Source organism: Lissotriton vulgaris, chromosome 3_1 (assembly GCF_964263255.1).
Source record: "Lissotriton vulgaris chromosome 3_1, aLisVul1.2, whole genome shotgun sequence".
NCBI lineage: Eukaryota > Metazoa > Chordata > Amphibia > Caudata > Salamandridae > Lissotriton > Lissotriton vulgaris.
In genome coordinates, this window is record NC_141689.1 from 655080252 (window position 1) to 655094289 (window position 14038).

At 47.4% G+C, this 14038-nt stretch overlaps 1 protein-coding gene across 1 annotated transcript in view; it reads right to left on the reverse strand.

Annotated features, from left to right (window-relative positions):
- CHD1 (chromodomain helicase DNA binding protein 1) overlaps positions 1 to 14038 on the reverse strand; it is a 1544591-nt gene that overhangs the window by 513868 nt on the left and 1016685 nt on the right. The window contains exon 25 of the mRNA XM_086960963.1: positions 7753 to 7794. Within this exon, the coding sequence (XP_086817089.1) occupies positions 7753 to 7794 (42 nt within the window). The remainder of the gene's footprint in view (positions 1 to 7752; positions 7795 to 14038) is intronic.

Consider the following 14038-nt stretch of genomic DNA (forward strand, 5'->3'; position numbering starts at 1 on the left):
GATGGAAGGGAGTCACCACTTAGGCAGGAAAGCAGCCTTGGTCCCGAGGACCATTCTTCCAGCATGTATGGTCAGAAAAGGAGGCTCTGAACTCAAAGCCTGTAGCTCACTAACTCTCCTAGCCGAAGTGATATCCACAAGGAAGCCCGCTTTAAATGTGAGCAGCCTCAATGGACAACTATGCATAGGCTCAAAAGTAGAACCAATTAAAAAAGTTAACACTAGATTCAAATCCCACTGGGGCATAATAAAAGGATTGGGCAGAAACATGTTAGTAAGCCCCTTAATGAACCTTAACACTATTGGAGATTGAAAAAGAGACGTCTGATCAGGCAAACGAAGAAATGCTGGTAAAGCCGACAAATATCCTTTAACAGTGGCCACAGCACAAACCTGCTAGGCCAAATGTAACAAAAAAAACAAGAACATCAGAAGATGAGCATTTAAGGGATCAATAGACCTGTAGGAATAAATAGACTTGGTAGAGTGTCGCCTGACCGATAATATAACTTCTACCACGTCAGGCGGGAGAGAGAAAGAATTCAGGTTGCCCCGTTCAATCTCCAGGCATGAAGGTGCAGGCTCTGGAGGTGTCGGTGCAGAACCTGCCCCTCCGACTGCGACAGGAGGTCTACCCTAAGAGGGAGACGGAGCGGAGGGTGTAACGATAGGTGAAGAAGGTCTGTGTACCACACCCTTCTTGGCCAATCTGGGGCGATCAATATAACTTGGACCCGGTTTTGGCGAATCTTCCTCAGAACCGGAGGAATCAAGGGTATGGGAGGAAATGTGTAAAGGAGTTGTGAGCTTCAACTTAACTGAAACGCGTCCCCCAACGCTCCCTGCTTCAGAAACTGGAGCCTGCAGAATGGCGGGCAGTGCCCGTTCTCAGAGAGTGGCAAACAGGTCCACCCGAGGAGTTCCAGACGTCTGGAAGATGTGTCGAACTACCTCCGGATGAAGCCTCCACTCGTGGTCGGCGGAGAACTGCCGACTGAGACTGTCCACACGCACATTCATCACCCCGGCCAGATGATTCACCATCAAGCAAATCCAATGGTACTGAGCCCAGGACCAGAGCCGTAATGCCTCTCTGCAGAAACGGCATGAACCTACTTCTTCCTGCTTGTTGACGTACCACATCGCAGCAGTGTTGTCCGTGAGGACTTGAACCGACTGACCGCTAAGGGAAGGGAGAAAGGCCTTGAGCGCCAAATGTATCGCCAGCAATTCCAGAAGGTTGATCTGAAGTAATCTTTCCTCCAGAGACCAAAGACCCTTGAACTCCAGATCCCCCAGATGAGCACCCCACCCTAGGGTAGAGGCATCCGTTATCACTGTGGCCACGGAAGGTGGAAGGGCAGATTGCCCGCCACACTCCACCAAGACAGATCTGCTGCAGCTTCTCTGGAGAGTCTGACTGACTCCCTGAGACCTCTGTTGTGCTGATACAACCGCCTGCGAAGGCACCACTGAAGTGCCCTCATGTGCTAGCGTGCATTGTTGACCAACAGAATGCAGGACGCGAACAGATCGAGCAGGAGAAGGACCTTCAGAACCGGAACAACCGCTCCATTGTAAAACAAGGGAATCATTTCCTGAATGTTGAGAATCCTTTCCGGAGATGGGAAAGCTCGACACACAGTGGGTGGTATCCAGTACTGCCCCTATGAACAGGTTGCATTGTGAGGGCACTAGGTGCATTTATTGAAAAACCAAATTTGTACAACAGCTGAGTTGCTCCCTGCAGATGATGACGCACCATCTCTAGCGACTGACTTCAGACGCCAGTCGTCCAGTTAGGTGAAAACAGGTATCCCTGAGATGGGCAGCCACCACTGCCATCACCTTGGTGTCGACTCAAGGTGCAGTAGTAAGACCAAACGGAAGAACTACAAACTGGTAGTGTTGCGACCCAACAGTAAATCGGAGATACTTCCTGAGCGACTTCAGGATTAGGATGTGAAAATGCGCATCCTGTAAGTCGATAGACACCATCCAGTCCTCTTGCTGCAGCGTCTGAAGAACCTGCGCTAGGGTGAGCATCTTGAATCTCTCCTGCTTGAGAAACAGATTCAATATTCTGAGGTCCAGAATAGGACGTAACCTACCATCCTTCTTGGGAATCAGAAAATACCTGGGAGTTGCATCCCTGACCCCATTCCTGCTCCGGAACCACATCTATCGCACTCTTTTGTAACAGTGCAAGAACCTCCTTCTGAAGGAGAATTAAATGATCCTCTGTGCAGAACCCTTGGCAAGGAGACTAAGGAGGAGGAAATTCCCTGAAGGGAATAAAGTACCCATTTTTTACCAGATCTAAAACCCAAAGGTCCAAAGTGATCAATTTCTAATCCTGCAGAAAATGGGTAAGCTGGCCTCCCATGGGACCTACATGATCCAGGATGGCAGATCTAGGGCTGCTTTCCTGCATTACCAGGAGGGGTTGGGGAGGCAGAGGAGGAAGAGGACAAAGGTTGACGCCCGGCTCCATGAAGGAAACCTCTGCCTTTACCCCTATAGGATTTGTACAAGCGGTTTTGTTGCTGCTCCTTTGAAAGGAAGACTTCCCAAAGCCACGGTATCATTTAAAACCACAACATCTCACCTGAGATTGCAGACCCAAAGACTTTTCCGTAGCCTTACTGTCCTTAAACCTATGCAGGGCAGAATATGCTTTTTAGCCAAAAAGTTTAGCCCCATCAAAAGGCAGATCAAGAAGAGCAGCCTGCACATCCAGAGGGAAACCAGAAGACCTCAACCACGCATGCCTTCTTGTTGCAATGGATGAGCCCATCACCCTGGCAACAGAATCTGCCGCGTCCAGGCCAGACTGGATGACTTGGCGAGCTGCAGCCTGAGAGTCCGCCAACACCTCACTCAGATTTCCACTGTCTTCCTCAGACAACTTAGGAAGAACCTGTTTGGCAGAATCCAAAAGGGCATGAATATATCTACCCAAGAGACAAGTAGCTTAGGTAGATTTTAGTGCCATGCTAACTGAAAAAAGACCTTCTTCGACTGGTCTAGCTTCTTGGAATCCCTGTCAGCTGGAGCATGTGGAAAAGCCCCTGTAGACTGCTTTGAACACGAAGCCTGCACCACCAAACTCTCAGGAGATGGGTGAGATGAAAGGAACACTGGATCCCCAGAAACAGGTCTATATCTTCTGGACACTGATCTTGAAACTGCGGGAGCAGAAAGAGTGTTGCGACACACATCGAGGAATGGCTCAGTCAGTGCATCATTAAATGGTAAAAGTGGCTCAACCACGGAGGACGGAGAATGAAGCACCTCTGTGAGCAGATTAAGCTTATACTCGGCCATAGGGAGCTGCAAATCCAAAAGTTCGGCAGCCTTCCTAATCACAGAATGGTAGGGAGGAACCTCCTTCGAAGCGGAAGCCCTCTGAGAAGCAAAGACCCACTCTGGAGAAGTGTCAAGTCCACTTGCCTCACACAAGTTCTCAAACACATCTTCTGTGTCATACACTTCACCTTCCTTCCTCTCTTCAACCTGGTACTGGTCCTCCTCCAACAACCTCTGCGCCTCTCTCCTCGAGCGCATCTTCGGTTGCAGCGTCGTAGGCGCCACATGCAGCGTCAACGGCTTTGGGAGTGGAGTCGAAGGAGGATCCACTGTAGTAGCCGGCGCCAATCGAATCCGAGAAACTTCACGGGATGGAGCCAGGGACTGCCCATACAGCGTTGACAACCTCGGAGCCGGAAAATGGCAGGACGGCATCGACGGCATAAAAGTCACAAAGGGGGCCTGTGGATACTGGTGAGGAACAGCCAAATTAAATGCCAATGGACCAGAAGGTGCACCAGAGGGGTATGAAGCCCTGGCAAACACACCATACATCGCAATCAGAAAACACGATGGATCCGAACCCGGGACTGGAAACTGTGGGTATTGAGCCGGTTTGTGATTCAAACGAGGCACCTCTGGAGTCAGAGCTGCTGGAGCCACAGGCGGAGCCGTAGGAGCCGAAGGCACCTCAGCATTAGTCGGATTCGTCACACCCTCTGGAGTCGGTGAAAATATTGGCGTCGATGGCTGCTCCGGTGTCCCTTTGTATGATGGAGAATGAACCGGAGTCACCTGAAGAGACACTGAGGGAGAAGAAGAGACAGTCCTTTTCTCGACGTCGAGGAGCTGGAGAAGGCGATCTCAACACTACAGCCTTCGACGACCGGCGCCAAGAAGCATGCCTCTTCTTCTTCTTATGTTTTCTCTTGGAGTCATGTGAAGTCGATGACCTGGACTTCGACCTTTTTCGACCCCTTTTTAGGTCAAGTTTATAGCAGCACGCATGCGCTGCTCTGGCGAGACTTATAGTAAGGGGTTTTAAAAAGCTCACCACACCCAGGTAACCGCAAGCAATAGGCCACACACGCACAAGCGTGGCATATTGCTTGCGGATACCCACACGGGCGCCATATGATTGGAATTATCGTGCCCAGACACGGTCGTGATAGTTCAAAACATATGCCCTGTTGCTCCCTCTCGAGCCCGCGCCACTGCAGTCCTTTTTTTTTTAAACTTTCAGCGCAAGGCGCGCGCGCTCGTTAATGCAATGCAGCGAGGCTACGACAAAGGTTTGAAACATTTAATTGCTCTGTGTCCCTTCTCTTGTTTATTCAATAGGTCCCTGTTTCTTTTGTTAAACAAACTTTGATGGGTTATTTGCTGAGCAAAATATTACAATGAAAGGCTTTGCTGAACTATAGCCCTAAACTTTGTAAAAAAATGCTTCTTCGGCTATCATTCTTTGGCCACAAATTGCTTCTTCAGGCGGGCGCATCCCTGGCTGGTACTGGTATGCACAGTATGTGAACTTGCAAAATACGTAATTTACATTTGTTCTAGTGGTGGGAGCAGCCGGCCATACCATACACTGAAATTCCTGGAAAAAGATGCACAAGCCGGTATTTCGTATAACCCTACGCTCTGTTCATAAACCATGAGAACAGCCAGAACCTGTCGGTCAGGAGCGGGCGGGCTCTGAATTACGTCGAAATGAAGGAAGGACTCACCACAGGCACGATAAATACAGAGGCTGCAACAGGCACACGTGCAGAGCTGTGAGTTGACCCTGTGTCACAATGGTACATTTCAGCAAGTCCTGGTCTCTCAAACAATAGGGCTTAGCATTCTGGGACTTGTGGTTTCAGTTTTGCTGTCATTACTATTGATTAGAAGTCTTACTTCATTAGTTCTTTTGGGTGACTGTGGACAAGATTGGCTCAAAGTCAGCCTTCTGTAGTTGCCCCTAGCCTGGGTTCCAATTTAATTATGGTTGGGAAACACTTATTTAGGGTAAGATTGAGTAAATCTGGGAATAATTAATCTATTGTGCAATAATAATTAAATAACTAATGTTTAGGCTATGGAAGAATTTTTTTTTTAATATTGCAAAAGATACCAAAGCACCCTCGGTATATTGGATGAAATTTGGCTTATCAGTTACCATTACTGACATAATCTTCAGGCATTATCAATGGCAGGTTTAGTTTATGTTTCTTCGTAAGTTCGCATATCAGGTTTTATAGTTGTGACTATTTTCTTTCATTTGATGGCGCAGAGACAAGCAATGTGTCCCCAAAAGAAAACAAGCATTGGCATAGCCAATAGGTCTTGCCTTTGGGACCTTATAAGTGTTTAGTTATCCAGCACAATATCCTTTGTGCACCAAGTGTTGCATGTTCCTGAAGGCGAGACCTATTGTCTATGCAAATGCTTGTTTCTTTTTTTGCCTTGGCTATATACAGCTTGGCCTCCCGTTCCTTCAGAGCCTTCGGGTTCATCTTCCTGCAGGAAGAACAGCCCTCAACGTCGTGGTCAGACGACACACACCAAAGACCGTCTTCATGCGGGTCAGTGATCGACATATGACCTCCGCAATCTTTACAGGGCTTAAAGCTAGACTTCCTCGGGGCAGACATGCCAAAAGAGAGAAAGTTACAATCAAAGTAACAAAGTATCCAGTCAAAAGTATGGAGAGTCCCAGAAAATACTATTAGCGTTGACAGCGTGGAAAAAAGGGAACTGACGTCATCACGTCAACGTGGTCCTCTTATGGCTCCAGTGACGTCAGGCGGAGCCGCGTGCTGAGCCATGGCATTGTGACGACCTCGTCAGCATGGAGAGCTAGGAAAAATTTCCATGCAGTGCTGGCGCAGGGTATATTCATAAGGTGATGAATCCACAAGGTGAGGAATCCACAGGCAGATGTATCCATCAGAAGGCATTGCACACTGTTCCAAGATGCAGGAGGCCTCGAGAAGACCTGAAAAACAGGCCAAGGAACTACTGGTTTTCCGAGATCTGCGTTGGGACGCGGAAAAGATGAAAACTGACACCGCGCCGGGAGGAGCATATAGGGCTCAGCTGACGTCATGTCCATGGAAGACGTCAGGGAGGAGCCGTGCAGCGCCATCCCCGGTGCGCAGAGGTGCTGCTGCAGAAAGTTTTCCGGATCCAGTCTGATGCCTGGGGATATTCTAAATTGTCTCTATCAGAATGGATGAACATTTCTTCACATGCTTCTGATACTTCACATGCAAGCTTCATACAGAATATTGCCAAGTTTGTGGACAAGACTCTTGGGACCTCAAGGTGGGTGCTTGTTCCAGCAGTATATGTACCTACAATAATCTGAGTGAACAGACTGTGGGTTAAGGGCAGCCCATTCTAGTTGCTCTACAGGAGGTCAGCGTACACAGTAAACCTTTGTTACAGAGAGAAAGCAAATGATCAAATGGAACAGCTGTTGTAAGTACTTGAACTTCTTGACAGGGTTGCAAAACAGTCAGTTAGAAGTCCATAGTGCCACTTTAGTAACACTTGGTCCTTTAGCAATACAACATTTCAACATTCCAACTCTATGATGGGCCATGCTAATACAATCAAAACAGTGGAAAAGAGGGAAGATCCTGCACTCTGCCACATTAGTGAAGCAACAGCTGAAAACGTGAAAAAAATAGTACTTCCTATGGGCATGACTATATCTGATATGAATTGTCTCAGTAAAGGAGCAACATGCTAGAGAACAATAAATGTGTTTCAATTACTCCTCAGGAGGCAATGCCATTCTGGAAGTACAGAGAAAGCGTGATCTAATGGCTTTGAATGTCAGCCGAGACACTGATGATCTCGCTCACAGGTTTGAAGCCATTTCGACAGAGCACAGCAGGCAAAGCAGCTTTTAGTCTTTTTTCTTAACTGCTTTACTGCTGCATATCTCTTGTTTTTGCTTCCCCTGTTGTGCCTCTTGAGCCAACGGCCACTGGTTAGGCATTTTAAACTTGAGGTTACATGTTTTGTTTAGTGCATTTGTTGAGGATATTCGCATTTTCTCACCAATGGCAAGTTCAAATATATCAGCTACCAATGAATTACTCATGTGGTTTGGAATCCTTTAAGTAAGACACAATTTCAAGAGGCCCTTTTGTAAGACTATTCAGAGAGCCAGCGACTTTCGCTAACGGAACACTTCAGGGTAAAGTCAATAAGTACTGGACAAACAATTAGCAACATGCGGTGTGCTTGTTACAAAAACATCCTGTAGACAAAAAATAAACAGGGTGGAAATGCACCACTGAGAGAAGTCTAGAAAATCCTTCTTCAGCAATTAAATCAATGTTATACCAACAGCAACCTAGTAAACATCTATCAAGTGGCTTTCTCACACCACTTCATTTGACAAAAAATAACTTTCACATTAACAAACAAAAGCAGTATATTTACCTTTCTAGAGGACAGCCAAATTTTTTGTAGCTTTTGATAAACCTGAAGAGAGAGTTTATAATTATTTAGTCAGAGCACACAAACTACTTTATTACAAATTATCAGATAGCTATTTTAAAAATAAAAAAACAATTAGGCTAAAAAATGGCATAAAATGAGCATAACACAATATAAATTAACATTGGTTCCAATAAAAAGGCATTATTTATTATATGCAAAAAATTCATATTGTTTTAAGTAGACTGCCCCCTCAATATAATGAAAATGAACAGTTTCACTGTGTGAATACAGATGAAAAAGAATTCCCTTGGTCAATACTTTTTATGGTGGATATTCTCTTACTGCAGATTCCTCACCTTGTGAATATTCCCACAGGTATTACAATAGATTAAGAAACACAAAAAGGTAGTACATCTGCTTGCTGGTAGGTGGTCTAGTGCGGCTCCACGCCAACATCAATCCACTCTAGAAGTCACTAGAGGGGCCACTTATAACCGCCACAGAGGCACACTGCCATCAGTTTCTTTCAAAAGCTTGTCCATGCCCTTAGACACAGAGCCGATCTGCAAATAGGCGTTACTAATGCACCGATCTCTAGTTTGGGGGCTTTTAAGGAGAAAAAAAAATACCATTCCACAAAGAGTAAAGAGTGGGAACAAAGGGGGTAGAGGGCCATGAGGAATCTGCGGTTCACTAGCACATTCACCAGAAGAAGAAAATTGCTACTTAACCAGTATGCATCTGTTCTTGGCATTTAGAGCTGTGGATTCACATGCTTTGCATAAGTCCGCCATCTAGTGTTGTGTCCGGAGGTTTACACTTTGTCCATGACTCTAAAGCTGATGGGCCGGCAGTCCTGCAAGTCCAACACTATCATCCATTCTCCAGGGTCGAGGGCAGACAGGACCTGAGCTAATGTGAATATTTTGAACTTCTCCTACCGGAGGAAGCGGTGACGTTCCTGAGGTCCAAGATAAGACGCAGGCCTTTGTTCTTCTTGAGCATCAAAAAGTAGGTGGAATAACAACCACAACCTACTTCTGGGGCAGGAACTCGTTCGATTGCTCCCTTGGCCAAGAGAGCCGTAACTTCCTGTTGGAGAAGGGCCGGGTGATCCTCCGAGATGCAATGGAATTGAGGTGGCATGGAGGGAGAGAGAGTAGCCCCTTCAGACTATCTGCAAAACTCACATATCCAACATGATGTTGCGCCAGTGGGGGAGGTGATGGCGAAATCCTGCCGCCCACTGGAGAGTGGTGGCCCTGAAAGGTCGGACTAGGAGGGCTTGGAGGCTGCTGCAGGGGGGGGGGTGCTGGTGGACTGGCCCGCCTGTTGGCTCCCAGACCTACGACAGTGGGTCCCACATGCCCAGCTGCGCAGAGGCTGGACAGCTTGCGCAGGCCTGTGGCTCTGGGTGGAACGTGGCAAGGCACCCTGTCGTAGTCACGAAAGTAGCGAAAAGAAGACTGCGCGTGGAGAGAGGTGGAAGAGAGGCCCAAGGATCTGGCTGTAGCTCTGGAGTCCTTAAAGCGTTTGTGCGAGTTGTCTGCTTTGTCGCCGAACAGGCAACTGCCTTCAAAGGGCTTGTCCAAAAGGAGGAAAAAACATGTATTATTGACCATACATATGGACAACCGAGGGCGTTGAGACTACTAACTCGTCTTTCTATGCACAACACTGTTTTTATTCACCTCCATTTCAAACTGAATAAAAGTACAGTTTAGGTAATAGGAGGTCCCTCCCTTTTTTAACTTACCTCACTTGAGCATTTTCACGTTTTCAGCACTGATCACTACTGCAATAACCAGTGGTTTTTCCTCCTGGTGGAGGACAGCATGTTGAGAAAAGAAACCCAATGTTGATGCTGTCCCGTTTCTAGATAAGGCGGAGAACTAAGATATACCGCCTCATGGCCTGCATGCGTGAATGAGGTATTTTTTTCTCGAAAGAGGGCAAGTACATTGAACCCTGTACTCAGGTACAATTGATCCTTTCCCCCTCTCTGATATTTAATATTACGACAAGGAAGCTGAATGGATCACTGCTTCTTCCTCTTTCCCCTTTCTAATTAGATGTGACACTAAGACCATCATCATTACTTTCTTGAACACCCGAGGGGCACAGGCGAGGCCAAAAGAGAGAACTGAAAACTGAAAATTTTCTTAGCCCACTATGAACTACAGCAAATGTCTGGGGCCTTCAGGACGGGGGTATGGAAATTGGAGTCCTTCAGCTCCATCAAAACCATCTAGTCTTCAGAGCAAACAATGCTAGCAGCTTGAATTTCTGGTTCTGCAGGAAGGCGTTGTGAGAAGTTGGCCTGATATGTGATGTCCACTGTTCTAGTGGGCACCCTGTATCAGTAAAAACAACCCTTATGGTGATGGTTGTAAAGTCAACCTTATAGACCAGCTATCCTAGTGGTAGCATGGACAAAGCAGTCTTAGGCTAAACTCAAGAGGACATGTGAAGCCAGCTGTTATACCATATGTAACCCCTTGAATATCAAATGAAAGGACACCACACAGGATATATATAAAATCTATATGTATTTATTTTTAAACAACTCCTCTGAACTCTTTATGAGGTCAGAGGCACAAGAAGTTAATCAAAAGAAGACTAGCTTGAGTAAAAGGGGGGGAGGCACTACAGGTCTAAAGCAGGCTCTGCCCAGAAATTCTGGCCAACCCTTGCCACTTCACAACCTTGAAGCAGAATATTGCTTAAACTAGCGTGTTTTTGAGAAGGGAATCCCCCTCTCATACATAGAAAAACACTTTCGGGCGTGTATACACATAGTCTGAATTACACACCCACTAGTTTTAATTACACACACATAATTTTAAATCCGCCCTGAAGAAAGCCAGAATATTCATAAGGCACTGGCTGAAACAGGTTGACCCACCAAGGATGTAGGAGGTCTTAAGCTCGCCTCTAACATCCCACAGCCTTATTTTTAACCGCTGACGGTGGCCCAGGTATTAAAGTCTAATTCACCTCCGGGTACTGGGACCCCCGCCAAGCCGTTTTAATCCCACTTTCATAACACTCTTCACCGCACCCTCAGCGACATACCTGCTCCGCTGTAATCAGGCGTCGAAGCACACCCGGGACACGCTAGCTGTCACTGGGTGGGCCCGATGATGAAGCATGCCACCAACTAGGTTGGTGGGTGAGGGCTTCATGAGCACACTCACAAGGTGCCACTACCCCCTGACAAAACCTACTTGAGTCCTTTGAACTAAAATTAATTATTTTTGTTAAACCCTCCCCTTTTACTCAAGCTAGTCTTCTTTTGATTAACTTCATATAAACTCGGGGATTTGGACTAGCTTTCTGGTCCTCTCTCTCCCTCTTGATACACGATGGTCAGAGGCACAAGCACATAACAAGAAACTCAATTATCACACAATAAGTTGCACAAAATATAGTAGGGCCCTAGGGGCACGCTGAACCATATACTAAAATAGTGGTATAAGAACCACGTCACAAACAAAGGATAGGCCTAGGGCCTAGGGATTCGCTGGGGCTACACTGTACTACCAAAGGATAGGAAGTAGGAGGCCCACGGGAGGCGTGTGCAGTGTCTTTACTCACACGCAAGTTATCATAGAGTTAGAATGGGAACGAAAGAATTGGAAACTAGTTCTTTTAGGTCACTTCCGGAAGGACTAGGGGAAAGCTACTTGCAACTTAGACACTAGGATAGTCAATAACCACAGGAGCACCGGAGTACTAGCATTACCTCACCCTCAGGAAGAGGGTGCATAGGTGTCAAAGTGTGTCTGGTTTTGTGGCTGAATCCTATGGAGCCTCGAAGAAAGATGCTGCAGGCGACCAGGAGAGATGTGTCCGGTTGGATCCAAGGGCAGATAAAGGATGAAGAGTACCTGAAAGCAGAGGGGACAGAGTCTGGGTCACTAGCCAGTGACCAGGAAGGAACCAGGCGATGTCGCGAAGCAATCAGGTGATGTCGTGAAGCTTGTTTCTGGAGCCACGTGGACCATCAGGCGTCGACGACGACCAGGAGTCAGGCACGGACTGTCCCACGAAGGCTCTCGCTGTCGGCGGTGTCGGCTTCCGGATTGGAGTCAACAAGCCTTGGCTAAGGCAACCCACGCAGGAATCGAAGATGGCTTCTTATCGAGATCAGCAAGGTCTGATAGGCTGTTCCTTTTCAGGGGAGCAAGGGACAGTCTGGAGCAAGCAGACCAGCGGTGGAAATTCAAAGGTTCGTCGTCAAGATGGCCACTAGACAACGGGCAAGTGACCGAACAGACGCGTCGAGCAGGAAAATGTAGAAGGGCCACACGCAGAACTCGTGGAGTGTGGAGGGCTGGTCTTCGGTGCAGTTGGTGCTCGGGGCTGGGGCTTCTCAATCCCCAATGCACAACTTCGAGGGTGCCACGGAAGTTGCACGGAAAGCAATTAGCTGGCTTTCCAAGATGGCCGGTCCACCGTCTCACGTCACCTCCACGGGACAGGAAACCTATTGTCCAAGCCTCCCTCGCTGGAAGGACTCCCAGCAGCAGGAGGTCAACTCGTGTCTGTGGCAGCAGCATCCATTTTGTGATGTTGAGGCTATAGTTAACTTTAACCGGGATTAGTAGGAACAACATGTCTTCTCCCTCTAGAAGGGTGGAATGCTACCCAGTCGCCAGAACTGGTGAGTGGGTAGTATTCTAAAGCGTATGACACCTTACACAACATGTTTTGATAAAGCCAAACCAGAGTTAGCATTTAACCGAGAGGTTCATAATGCACTTAAGAGTATATGGTATGGCTATATCCTAGAACAGCTATAAGGACATGGTTCCGAAAGCTGAAGACAGGCTCAGCTCATGCTAGAGCCCCATCTCACATAAAACCAAGCACTCAGCCTCCAGGATTGTTAAGGCCTGCCATAGGAGTGACTTATAGGTGTATATGTGTCTAGATATAAGGTTAGATATAGGTATACTATATCTAAGCAAGGGGTGATTACACGACCTTGCCCCAGCTGAGTGATCAGCCAGTTGTGTCAATGGGAATGGCCAGCTAGGGGTGGCATAATACATGCTGCAGCCTCTGGTAGGCCTTGGATGCACCTATGCCCTGGGTACCTATAGTACACTATACAGGGGCTCATAAGGTGATCCAATGCCTTGAGACCCTTGCGGGTGAGTAGTGCGCTATACAAGTACAAGTATCAATTTACAATGTCCAATTGGTAATGTACCTAAAGTACATTGTAGTGAATTTAGAGAGAGCACAGCTGGGCTGTGGTGGGTCTGATTAGCAGGCCCATAGCCACATTAAGTCGAAAACCAGTTAAGCAAAAAGCAAAAAGTGGGGTGACTATAGGAAAGCAGACCCTACTCTCCTACAGGCGTGCAGAGGCTGGAGATCAAAAATAGGATGAAGGTCTCCATCTTTCTCAATCACAAGGAAGAAGCAGGAATAACACCCAGTTCCTACTTCCAAAGTTGGAACATACCTATAGCCCCTTTTGCTGAACTACGTGTCCAGAAATAGACATGAGGTACTCCATCGGTCTCCCTGATGGAGGTAAAAGGTGTGGCAGAGTAGAGAGAAATGGCACGGAGTAGCCCTTTGGACAATCTGAAGGACTGTGTCAAAGAAAATTTTGGATCCTGCCTCCAAAAAAGGTTTGATTGTGTCGAATTGGAACACTAAAGTGATTTTGCAGCTGAGGTTTGCTGAAGTCCGGCATAAACCAAAGGGAGGCTCTGCTCTTGAAGGTCTTGGCTTTGGTGATGTGGAGAGGGAGAGAAAATAGGACAGCATGGACACACTCGGTGTTGGCCTAGGTGATCCTAAAGTCCCCCATAGGGAGGTCAGCTTCAGTGGTGTCTGGACTGGACACACAACAAGCCTTGGTTCCTGCAAATGCTCCGGTACCCAAGGTATTGGTGCTGGTCGACTGCCGTAGGGCTTCGCCTCGCCGAACTAGGCAGGGAGACGGATCTAACCTCCTCTAGCAACAAAGACTTCTTCCTTGTGAAATGCTCACTTGGTGGACCGCATGGTTGGCAGGTTGAGGTACAGGGCAAGTGCTGAAAGCAGCTGAAAGGGGATGGCTCCTTCACTCCAAGGGAGCTGCAGCTTGGTTGCTGAAGCACCAGACAATCCTCCACAGGCTTGAGTGGATACACAGCATTTGGACGAGTTTGGTTGGTGCAGTAATCAAGGTACCAACAACAAGGCAGGGTTTGGCGCCAAGTTGAGGTTAAGTCCTTACATCTCACAGTGACTGCTCTCTTTTGTCCTTCTTCGGTTCCCAGGT